This window comes from Castor canadensis, chromosome 15, assembly GCF_047511655.1.
Source record: "Castor canadensis chromosome 15, mCasCan1.hap1v2, whole genome shotgun sequence".
Lineage (NCBI taxonomy): Eukaryota > Metazoa > Chordata > Mammalia > Rodentia > Castoridae > Castor > Castor canadensis.
In genome coordinates, this window is record NC_133400.1 from 36,120,095 (window position 1) to 36,132,275 (window position 12,181).

At 43.8% G+C, this 12,181-nt stretch overlaps 1 protein-coding gene across 10 annotated transcripts in view; it reads left to right on the forward strand.

The window, feature by feature from the left end:
* Nucleotides 1-538: 538 nt before the first annotated feature.
* Nucleotides 539-12,181, forward strand: part of N4bp1 (NEDD4 binding protein 1) — a 62,990-nt gene continuing 51,347 nt past the window's right edge. For 4 of the 10 annotated variants that reach the window (XR_012441995.1, XM_020158420.2, XM_074056042.1 and 1 more), the window contains exon 1: nucleotides 541-769. Coding sequence is in view for 9 of the 10 variants with exons in the window: in XM_020158420.2 (XP_020014009.2) it covers nucleotides 572-769 (198 nt within the window). In the remaining variant the exon portion in view is untranslated. Of the gene's footprint in view, nucleotides 770-12,181 lie in introns of all 10 variants that reach the window. The other 6 variants (XM_020158419.2, XM_074056040.1, XM_074056039.1 and 3 more) reach the window with 3 other exon arrangements.

Genomic DNA, 12,181 nt, shown 5'->3' on the forward strand with positions numbered 1-12,181 from the left:
TCAAAAACAAAATAAAAACAAAAAAAGGGCAGGGAGCGCGGCTTACGTGGTACAACGCTGATGCGACGCTGAATTCAAGCCCCAGTACAACCAAAAAAAAAAAAGGGGAAAGGAAAAGAAAAGTCCCATTTGCCTATTCGCATAAACCAAAAACCAGCATCCCCTAGGTCACCCGAAAGCCAAAGCAGCCACCCGAGCGTCCTCCGCAGACACTTTGCCCTCAACCAACATGGCGACTGAGAATGACACAACTTCCGCCGCCTTCATCCGGCCCTCCCTCCCCCGTGGGCGGCCAGCTTCAGGAAGGCGGCGGGCAGGGCGCATGCGCGGCGGCGGCGGGGCCGGCCCGCGGCAGCGGCGAAGGGGCGTAGGGGGAGTCGTCGCCCGCAGTTGCCAAGCTGCGGCGGCGGTGGCGGGATGGTGTAGTCGGGTCTGCGGGCGGCCGGGCGGGCGGGGGCGAGGCGGCCGGGGACGGCCGACGCCGCCTGACGGGCTCGGGTGCAGCGGCCGCACGCTGAGGGGGCGTCGCCGCCGCCGGCCCCCGGCTCCGCCGCGGGAGGCCGCGCCCGCCATGGCGGCCCGGGCGGTACTGGATGAGTTCACGGCGCCCGCCGAGAAGGCGGTGCTGCTGGAGCGGAGCCGCGGCCGCATCGAGGGCCTGTTCGGCGTGAGCCTAGCTGTGCTGGGCGCGCTCGGGGCCGAGGAGCCGCTGCCCGCGCGCATCTGGCTGCAGCTCCGCGGGGCGCAGGAGGCGGTGCACAGCGCCAAGGTGAGTGCGGCCGCCGCCCCGCCCGCCTTCCGGACCCAGCGGGCCCCTGCCCCTCCCCCAGCGCCCGCCGCGCGCGGGGACGCGCCGGACCCCAGGGTGGGGACCTCGGGCTAGCGGTGCAGGCCTGTTCGTGAAGTGGCTTTGGCGAGGGTGGAAGTAGATGGCGTTTGTAAAGCGCACAGCGCAGGGTCTGGCGGGCCGTAAGCGCGCTGCGCATATTGCCTGTCCCCCAAGTCCCCGCGATGTGCGTAAGGCCGCAGCTCCTTGCTTACAAAGTGTCTTCTCCCTCCAGTCCTCCGCTGGATCCCCGTTTGGGGATCAGAAAAAAGCCCCATCGTAAAAATGGTCAGTGTGTTAAGGAGAGGTAGGATATTTAATAACTGTGTTAAAAATAACATTCTTTGTATTGGTATTATTCACAACTAACCGTTTATATAACGCAGCACATCAGACATAACTTGAAAAGGAATAATTTAGCCCTCAAAAGGCCAATGTAGGTGGCTTTTATTGTTCTTCCTTAGTAAATTAACAGCTGGGGAAACTGAAACTCAAGTGGTGACTCACCTTGTATAGTCAACATTTCAGACTTTTTACCTATTCAACACCTCCGTCTTCTTCCCTCCTTTTCTAATCCAGAAAACAAGCGAAATATGTCCCTTGTAGGGCGAGAAAAGCTTTTTCCAAAATCTGAAACCCATGATTGAGTCTGAAGTGAATTGGAGACAGGCTAGCCAACAGAAAAGACTATTGTGGGGCAAGGGAGCCCCACAAAGCATGACTGGGACAAGGGCCGGATGGCTAAAGGTTGGTATCGTCTTGAGGTGCAGAAGGAGTAGGAGAGGGGTCTGTAGGTGAGGGTGTCTGGAGGTTCTGCCTTTAGCCAGATCCGGGAACTTCTGAGGAAGCCCCTCCCCGCACTCGCTGTTCCTCAAGTGCTCTCGGTTTGCAGTCATCAGCATACCAAAGCCGAGGTGTATTTTGAAGTGGTATTTCTTGAACTTCACGCTGCTCCCTGGTACCCAGTTTATCTAAGTTCTCCCAGGTCTTCAGAGGTAGGGAGTTTGTTTCCTAGCCTTTGTTCTTGAGACCTGCCTCCCAGACGACGAGGGACGGGAGGGAGGAGAAGAGATCCTTTTTCTATCCTGTTGCACAAATTTATTTCACAGTGCTCTTGAAGAATAGGAGTTAGGTGTAGCCCCTGACGCTCTTAGATTTTACAGAGGAAGCTTGGATGCTTGCGTGTAACACGCTTAGAGGCAACAGAACGCTTAGCTATATGGTTCTTTTCCACACCTTAAAGTTAAAATATTGTAGATGCTGAATCAAGCTTGCTTTTCTGTGCTTAATCCTTAAATCAGTTACCTAATTTCAGACAACTGGTCTAACTTCTTCCCATTCCATACCTTCTTTTTTCATCTACCCACTTTCATTACCCAGGGCCAAAAAGTTTGACATGACTGAGTCTAAAGTTAGCTTCTGAAATTCTCTTACACCCATTCATTCCTCACGTTTCTGTTATCTTTGCTGTGATTACCATTAAGACCTTCTCTCCTTTTCTCTTTTTTTGGCGGTACTGGGGTTTGAACTCAGGGTCTTAAGCTTGTGTGAGGCAGGTGCTCTACCACTTGAACCACACCTCCAACACTTTTTGCCAGGGACTGTGATCTCATACTGTGCCTCCCACATAACAGATCACCGGTGTGCACCACCACATCTGGCCTTTTGGTTGAGATGGTCTCAGTAACTTTTTACCTGGGTTGGCTTCCAACTGTGATCCTCCTGATCTTTGTCTGGCCAAGACCTTCATTCTTTCTATCTTCCCTTTCTTGTTTGGTTGCCTGTACTGCATTGCTCCTGCTAGTAATAAGAGTAATCTTCCCCTCAGAAAACCTTGCTCCTGCCCTGGAACCTTCTAGGTTTTCCATCACCTACCTCCTCTCATCTAAACTCTCCTCTAATTTACAGAACATGTTAATTCTACCCCAGCTTATTTTCCTAATTTCTATTCTAGCAGCTCTCAGCCTAAACCTACACTGTAGGCTGGTCTCTTCTCTTGCTGGGTGTTAGCTTGCTCCCAGTTCTGCTTTTTCTCAGGACACCCCAGGAGTAGAAAGTGCTTCCTTTACAGAAAAACCCTGCCCATCCCACCATGCCCTTCCAACTCCAGTTTCCTTGGCTGTCTCTGCCACACAGTTTAGCATGAGCTAATTGGAAAAGGTGTGCCTTACAGTATCTTGGCAGTATATGTCATCTGTTGGGTTTCTTTTTGATGTGTATTACTCATAATCCAGCCCTCCCACTTACAAGAAATCCTTTATTTTAATCCCTTTTTTCCTCTCTCTTTTTCTTGAGACTCCTGGGTAAGGGTTGAATGAAACATTGAAGGGCTTTTTTTGTTCCTGATTTGTTTGGAGCTTTACTTTTTTTTTTTTTTTTTTGTATGACTGGGGTTTGAATGTTTTACTTTTTTGGAGGAAAAGGAAACCATTAACTTGATTTAAGGAGAAGTGAGTTTGGGGAAAAGATTAGAGCAAAGAAGAGTTTAGTCGGATGTGGTGGCACATACCTGTGATTCCAGCATTGGAAGCTGAGGTGGGAGGACTGAGAGTTTGAAGCCAACCTGGGCTACATAGTGAAACCCTGTCTCAAAAAAAAAAAAAAAAAAAAAAAACAGTTTTTATTTTTTATGATGCTGGGAATCAAACCCAGGACCTTGGACATGGCAGGCAAGTGCTCTGCCTGAGCTACACTCTTAACCCAAAAAAGAGTTTAGAGTAGCTGTAGTCTCTTTTAACAGAATGAAGTTCAGATGTTTTGAATCTCACCAAGTGGCTTGCCTTTTTTTTTTTTTTTTTAAAGTTAATTTACTACCCTTTCACAACTATTAGAGAGGAGGAAGATGTAGAGGATTGGTTAGTTAAGCCAGGTTTACTAGAGAGAGGCAAGTTGGGAGCTCCTGGTAGAAGGTGACAATGCCTGGGGAAGTTCGTCACAGAGGAAATTTGTTGGAGGAAGCAACACTTTAGCTCAACGTTGAAGAGCCAGGAAGATGACCAGGTACCTGTCATCTAGATAGGGGTGGTTGTGAGCCAAAGCTTGAAGACCTGTGGAGCATTGTAGTAGAAAGCCTCCAGGTTTTCTGTGAAAGATGAAAGCTTCAGTCATAACCTTATTCAGTAGGGAGTGAGAGAAGGTTTTGAAAGGGAAAGAATTTGCCTGAAACTTAAGAGAGGACAATGTGGAGGCAGGAAGAGATGACCCAACAGTGGAAGAACATTGTCCCAAGGTAGATTTGACCACAGATTGGGTTGGTGGGGTGGCAAGGTTTTCACAGGGATTTTGGGGTAGGTTTTAAGCCCTGGTGGCAGGAAGGATGGTTTCATACATTTGACCTGTTGGTTGATGGGGCCACCAGGTAGTCAACTTTCTGTTTGTTTTTTTTTGGGGGGACAAGTTCTTGCTATACAGTCCAGGCTGGCTTTGAACTCAGGATTCTTCTGCCTCAGTCTCTCCAGTGCTGGGATTACAGATGTGTGTCACCACAGTTGGCTGGTGGTCAACATTTAGGGAAATCTCATGTCAGGAAGTATGCTTAGTGCTATCCCTAACCTCAAGGTACTATAGCCTGGTAGAGGGGAGAAATGGAAACAGCCATGATAGTAGCAGCTGAAGTATGTTCAGGGTGTTAGAGTTACGTAAGAAAGGAAGGGCTACTTTGGCCAACTGGGTTGTAAAGGATAAATGAAAGTACCACAAGTGAGTTTCCGAAGGAGGAAAGAGCATGTGTAAAGCAACAGGGTTGTGAAAGATGCAGTTCCATTAGGTTCCTCAAGTTAGGGAAAGCATGAAGGTGGAAAGGGGCAGATCCCACAGTACTTAGAGCCTGCTGAAGAACATGGGCAGTGGAGAGTCTTGAATATGGGCCATGCAGACAGACCTACACTTCACATGTCTTACTTTATACCTCTGAGCTTATGTGCCAATGCTGGTTTGCATTGATAAAAGTACAGAAATGGAGAGACTTTAGTAACTCTCATAGTAATTTGGCATGACTACAGAGGCTAGAGAGGAGGTTGTAAACACAAGAGGAAAACCAGGAGAGGAATTGCACATAGGGAAGTCAGTGGCAGAAGATGTTATGGAAGCACAGGAGTTTGAGGATTGAATTTCTTGGAGAAAATAGAGGTGCTACCTCTTTCACAAAGAAAGATTAAAAGATGCAAAGCAGGGGTGGGATTCTACCTGCTAGGCAGTGGTAGAAAAAGATCTCTCCCTGGTGAATGAGGTAATTAGAATTCTTAGATAAGAGAGTCACATGGGTGAGACCAGGCAGGGAGCCAGTTGGGAAAGTGGCTGGGTGGCAGGGAGGAACTGGTGAGTTCAGGGCTCCTGTCCTGCAGGAGAGGGCAAATTTGCATTCATAGTATGAATGCACAGTGTGAGCTTATTATCCAAGAGAAGCCATAAGTCTGGTAGCAGCTAATTCACATTTTAGAAACTTTGTAGGTGTGAATTATTTCAGTAAGAATTTTGCATTAGTATTTTTTGGTTTTTTTTGAGAGTTATGTAGTCCATGCTAGCCTTGAACTCAAGAGCCTCCTGCCTCAGCCTTCTGAGTGCTGGGATTACAAGCATGCATCACCATGCCCAACAGAGTTGGGGTTTTTTTTGTTGCTGTTCTTTTTTTTTTTTAAGAAACTATGGGCTGAAGGGGTGGCTCACATGAGGCCCCATTACTGGGACAAAAAATATAACTGGTCTAGATTTTTAAAAGGCTATGGTTCTGAGATGTGTTCTTGCACAAATACAGAAGACTAAAACCAGATTTTTTTTTCTTTTTTTTTTTTTTTGTGGTTCTGGGTATTGAACTCACATGCCAGTCAAGTCCTCTACCACTGAGCTTTTCTTGAAGTCTATCATCTGAAAATAAATCCTTACTATCTACCTGGCAGATCACCACATGGTCAGGTGGTAAACATCAGATTGCTAGCAAAGGTAAATTATCAGCTACACACAGCTAGATTTATGTATAGAAAGGGTGCAGTTGAGACTGGCCTAGTGATCCCTGTCCACTTGTCCCTGCATGAGTGTGGAAAGGGACATGTGGAACTGGGCAGGTGGAGCACCTGTAGCCCAGTGCTCAGGAGGCTGAGGCAGGAAGATCAGTTGAGCCCAGGAGTTTGAGACTGGTTTGGGAAACAGCACGACCCCATCTCAAAGACAGGGACATGCGTCTAGGACCCATGAGACAAAAATGCAGTATTAGAAGAAAACTACAGGTTAGCAGCAGAAATAAAATTTTCGTGCTGCTTGTAACTCATTCTGGAAGCCAAAGTGAGATGCCTGGGCTTTAACAGCCTATGGGGTACTTTTTAGGTTGCTCAACCTAACAGTTCCAACAGGTGAGTGTACAAAGTTGCCAAAGTGTAAAATTTCTAAAAGTTACAAGCATATGATAAGACAGCCAGGGAACTCATGAATTAGGGAGCCAGCAGGAATATGAAAGTGGCTGAAAGCATTTGAGAGTCTGTATTATCTGCACTAAAAAAGGAATGTGGAAATAAAATTGATCAGTTAGGTGATCCTAATGTCTTGCAGAGAGGTGAAATCCTAACCTTTACAGTTATCCTTTCTACCAGCCAAGATAGTTGACATCTCTGTTGGACAAAAATTAGTATTTTACTGTGTAGCTTCATAGTCCAGTCTTTGATTGAAGGTAACTGGTATGTCAGGCAAAAGTATTAGTTCCTAGAGAATTTTTTGGGTAGAGCAATTATCCTTTTGTCTTATTTATAAGTACTTGATAATTTATTTTTTTTTATTTAGTTTTTAGTTCTGGGGTTTGAACTCAGGCCTACACCTTGAGCTACTCCACTGGCCCTTTTTTGTGATGAATTTTTCTGAGATAGGGTCTTGCTAACTATTTGCCTAGGCTGGCTTCAAACTGAGAACCTCCTGATCTCTGCCTCCTGAGTATCTAAGATTACAGGTGTGAGCCTCTGGCGCCCTGCTTATCTTTTTGTCATTTTGGTTATTCTCTCTTATTCAGTATTGACCACATAATTGATACAAGACTGGATGTTGGTCTGAGTTCCCAAATCTCCTAATTCCTGTTCTGACAGATTAGACATTAATTGATTTGTTCAGTTTCTCAACAGTGGTACTGTTGAGGTTTTGGGCCAGATAATTGTTGTGGGGGTCTATACTATATGTGGTAATGTGGTTAGCGTCTCCTGACATTGCCCATGTCCCCAGGATGAGCAAAATTATCCCTAGTTGAGACCACTGAGTTAGATGAGCACAGCCACTTTATAAATTTACAGTCTGTTAGAGTTGTGGTAAACATTTAGTTTAATAAGATACTACTGTGTATTTAAAACAGGTTAATACGTACACTCCCTGGATTCTTCTGAAGATATTTTTGGACAAAAGCACAAAGAAGGAAAGGTTAAACAAGATGGGGTTTCACAAACTATTTCCTAGGCTGGCTTTGAACCGCGATCCTCCTGATGCCTGCCTCTTGAGTAGCTAGGATTACAGGCGTGAGCTACCAGTGCCGGACTAGCATTAGTTGTTTTTAAGATGGTGTCTTGTGTTTTTGCCTGGGCAAAATTGGACCACAATCCAACTACTTACACTTTGATGTGGATGGGTCTCACAACTGTGCCCAGCTTTTTTGTTGACATGGCATCTTCCTTGGTTTTTGCCCAGACTGGCTTCGAATCACAGTTCTCCCAATTTCTGCCTCTTAAATACAGCAGGTATGAGCTAGTGTGCCTGCCCTAAAATACATATGGTTTTTCTGTGAGTGAGTAGAGTGACACAAAAATGGTATGGTAAAATTGGGTTCTGAATGGCATACGTTGCCAGAAGCTTCTCTCTAGGTTTGTGAAATGTTATAAAAAGAGTTGAGAAAAGCTCAGTTTATTGAAGGTATAATAATAGAATTTTCTTCCCCCGTGTGAAAGGGAAATTATTTTATATGCTTCCCCCCTTTTTTCTTAAAAGCCCGAGTAAAAAGCTGGGTGTGGTGATGTACACCTGTAATCCTGTCACTCACTCAGGAGGCTGAGACAGAGGGATTTCTAGTTAGAGGCCAACTTGGGCTACATGCTGAGATTCTGTCTCAAAAAAGCAAACAACAAAAGCCTGAGCAAAGTAAAACGGAATTAGAACATTCATTGCAGGATGAGAGAGACAGGTTGTTTTATTTTTGGTTTTGGTTTTTTTTAATAAGCACTGGGGTTGAACTTAGGGCCTTGTGTTTGCTGGGCAGTTGCTCTATCACTTTAGCCATGCCCCCAACCTCTGACAGTTTTTAATTACATTAAAAATGTTCAGCTGGGGATGTAGCTCAGTGGTAGAGCACTTAACCTAGCAAGCACAAAGCCCTGGATTCAGTTCCGAGCACCACAAAGCCACAAACAAAAAACAGCTCACGTAGTTTGTTGTTTTGAGTCGGGTGTGGTGGCACACACCTATAATAGTAGCACTGGGGAATCTGAGGCAGGAAGATTGCAAGTTGAAGGTCAGCCTGGGCTGCATAGCAAGACCCTGTGGATTCCCTCCTCCCCAGTGTGCCAAAATAAAATTAGATAATAAATCTAACCAAATGTAAATGATGGATGTTTGGATCTACAGAATCCTTATCTGTGGAACTGGTGGCCAGCCATCTCTTTGAATGTAATAAAAAAATGCTGTATGTTTTGTTGTTCATTCTTTTATATATGTATACTGTTCACTTCTGAATGTCATTATAATTATTACTCAGTAATTCATGCAAGTGAGTCATTAATGAAAAAATTGAATCTGGATCTCGAGACAATTTCTTTTGGAGCACATAGATGAAATGAGCAGGTTTGTGCATGTGAAACAGTATAAGGCTTTTTGTAGTTAACTACAGTTAATCCATGCTAATAGTTGAAGTGATGTGAGAGGTCATGTCAGACAGCTATGCTTATTACTGGGCCCTTTTTTCCAGTCTACTCAGCTCTTAAATACTAGGAGATGTCTTAAAGCTAGTAATTTAAACAATGTCTAGATATGTCCCCTAGAACAACACTTTATATGAAAGTATTTTATATACTATGGAAAGTAAGTGGACTTGTTTGTAAACAATACATCTGATCAAGAATTTTATAGTAGGTATTTTCTATAGGTCCAAATGTATAAAATTGAGTTGATAAAAATCAGCTAAGCTGATAGAAAATATTGGGACTTTTGTGATTATCATTAAAATTTTAAAGTGGGTGTGGTGGTGGCTGGAATGCCAGCTATGGAGGCTGAGAAGGAGGATTGCAAGTTTGAGGTCAGCCTGGGCCCAGCTTCACAGGTATTTCTTTATGTCATCTATCCATTTATCTTGTTGGGAGGACACCTCCACAGTCGTCCTTCTTCCTCCCCACAGCTGGCTCCTCAGCCTGTCTGTTGTACAGCTGTAATCTTTGGCCTTCCATTTGCCTCTCTTTGTTTGTAGTACTAATGATTTCATTTCTCATATTTTGGTGTATTTCATTATCAAATACTTCCCCACAAAAAGGGTCCATGAAGGTGATTTTCAGGCCTTTAGCCTGTCTAAAAGTGTCTTTATTCTACCTTATATTTGATGCCTAATGTGAATGGGGGAAAAAAACACCCTCCCTTAAAACCTTGAGTGCATTACTGCTCATTTTCTCTGGTCATACAAAATTAATACAGGCTAGTGCTTCACCATTTGAGTTACGTCCCAGCCCTCTTCTGTTGACCTTATCTTGGCCCTCGTATTCTTAATTTACCAACGTTTCCGCTCTGATTTTCCTTCCCCTTCTCTTTCCTTCCTTCCTTTCTTTTTTTCTTTGGTGGTACTGGGGCTTGAACTCAGGGCCTTACACTTGCTGGCAGGCGCTCTACTACTTGAGCTACTCCACCAACCTGTTTTGTATTGCGTTTTTCAAGATAGGGTCTCGGGAACTATATGCCCACAATCCTCCTGATCTCTGCTTTCTGAGTAGCTGGGAATGTAGACGGGAGCCACCGTCCCCCCTACTTTCTTTCTTTTAGCATTCCAATTCCTGTTTTGTAAATTTAGTATCACTTTGTGTTTGTTAGAAAGCATCAACTAAAATTTTGTTTTTTTTTTTAACCCTGTGTTAATCAGTTTATTTTTCTAGTTTTATTTTGTGTTCTTTATTGTATTGATTTCTGTCTTTCATATTGAAGCCTTTCTTCCAGTGTAGGTATTTTTATGTTTCAAACTAAAATCTGAATAGCCAGGTGGAACCTCTGGATCTGGGTAGAATCTCTTTTTACCTTGTGACAATTAGGGACTTAGCCCTTTTTTGAAAGTAATTGTTTTGAAGGTCTTTGAGAGAAGAAACTTTTTCGGCTTGTCTATTTGTTGCTAGCAACCCACTGAAGAGATCTTTTCCTTATCCAAGTGGCTGCACAGTTGTTGCAACATATTTAACTCATGAGCTCAACCATACCACTAGTTATGTTAGATAGGCAGTATTGCTATTGTTAGCAGGCAGCAAGGAGATTCTCAGTATGTTAAGAGAGTAACTGCTCTGTTAGTCCTACTAAATACAGCTGTAAAACCTGGACAGAATGCCTGGGACAGCTATTTGAGGACCCTGAAAAGTACATAGTAGCAAACAGAATGGAGAAGACGACTAGAACTCAAAAGTACTAAGCTGGAGTCATGGTTCAAGCCTGCCTAGTAAGAGTGAAGCCCTGATTTCAAACCCCAGTCCAGCCAAAGAACTAACAAACCAGCAGGCAGTGAGTTTGCTGGGTTTTTTCCTGTTATTCCCAGCCTAAACACAACACAGCTCAAGCTGTAAATGGAAATAGGCATTAGGGCACAGAAAGGGCACCCAAAGGAGCCCCTTGTTTTGTCTCAAGGGACAGTTAAGAATACGAAAAGCCCTGTTTTCATTCTTTGTCTTTCTCCATGCTCATGCACTCCAGCCTCCTATCAACCCTGTGGTAGTGGCAGAGTCAAAATTCTGTGGGAGGAAAACCTTTTTCTCTGATTGGTGAAGTTGTGGAACTACCCTCTATGCACTTTCTCTGTGTGTCCTGTGGCTGGACTCTGAACAGTGGCAGAATGTAAGCCAGAATGGGATAATCAGAACCCAAGCTTTCTGAGTGAAGGACCAGAAGAAAAGCACCAAGAAACTAGAAAATACCAGGAAGATTGCAAAGAGGGAAGAGCTTAGGAAAGAGTCATGAAGTCATGACTTTCTGAGGCCCAAACTATATGCACTTGGATCTGTTCCTAAACAGCATAAGAAAGGCTCTTGAGAACTGAACAAATAGAACAGCCACAATCCAAGTCACACAGACTGGCCACACAGTGGCACACATGTGGGAAGATAAAACTAGCATTGCAAGAGGCTTTGAAAACTGAATTGATATTGGAACCACAACTCACAGAAAATAGGTTGATTGCAGCTGCTAGCCTAAATCTAACTAGGTCAGTTACCTGTTAAAGCAAAAGTTTTAACATTCATGCAGTTTAAACAAGGTCAGTGTCATACATAATATTCAGAATAGATAGAGTATAAAATTATTTGGCATATGAAGAACTTGGAAACTCAATTCTTACAAGAAAGGACAGCAGACAGCGGTGCTGAGAATACACAGATGTTGCAACATCTGAGGAAGACTAAAACATCTATTGTAAAAATTCCTCAGCAGGTAATTATAATTCTTGAAACCAGTAGAAAAATAAAGTTTAGCAAAGAAGATCCAAATAGCAAGATTAGAACAAAAAAGTAGAGTAACCAAATTAAAAACTCACTGTGAGCTCAATTTTAAAATGGAGTTGTCAGAGGAAAGAGGCAGTGAACGTGAAGATAGAACAATAAACATTATTTAATCTGAACCATGGTGGGTGGCGTGAGAAGAGGAGCCTGTGGAACTGAAAAGATATTAGGAGAGAGAATTGCTGGTCTCCCCAAGTTTGGCAAAAGATGTAAATGATTCAAGCAACTCAGTGAACACAGAGAATAAATCAAAAACCCAGACACATCACAAGCACATTGTGAAAACTGAAGACAAATTAAAAAGGAAAGCATCCAGAGAAAAACACACTACATGTTGGGAAACAGAGTGACTGGGCTTCTCAAAGGGTGTTATAGTATTACTATATAGAGTAAAAGGAGAGAAAATACACCTTGTAATTATAGTCAAAAGAAAGCTAGAGCATGGCTGGAGGCGTGGCTCAAGTAAGGCCCTAGAGTTCAAACCCCAAACCATCAAAAAGGAAAGCTAGAGTGGCAGTATTATCAAAGTAGCCTTCAGAATAAGAAAGCATAATGATGAGAGGATCAGCTCACCAAGAATATGCTGTGTGACAGTGATAAATGTCATATTCCTAGCCACAAAGCTGCAAAATATGTTTAGCAAAATCTGACAGACTCACACCTG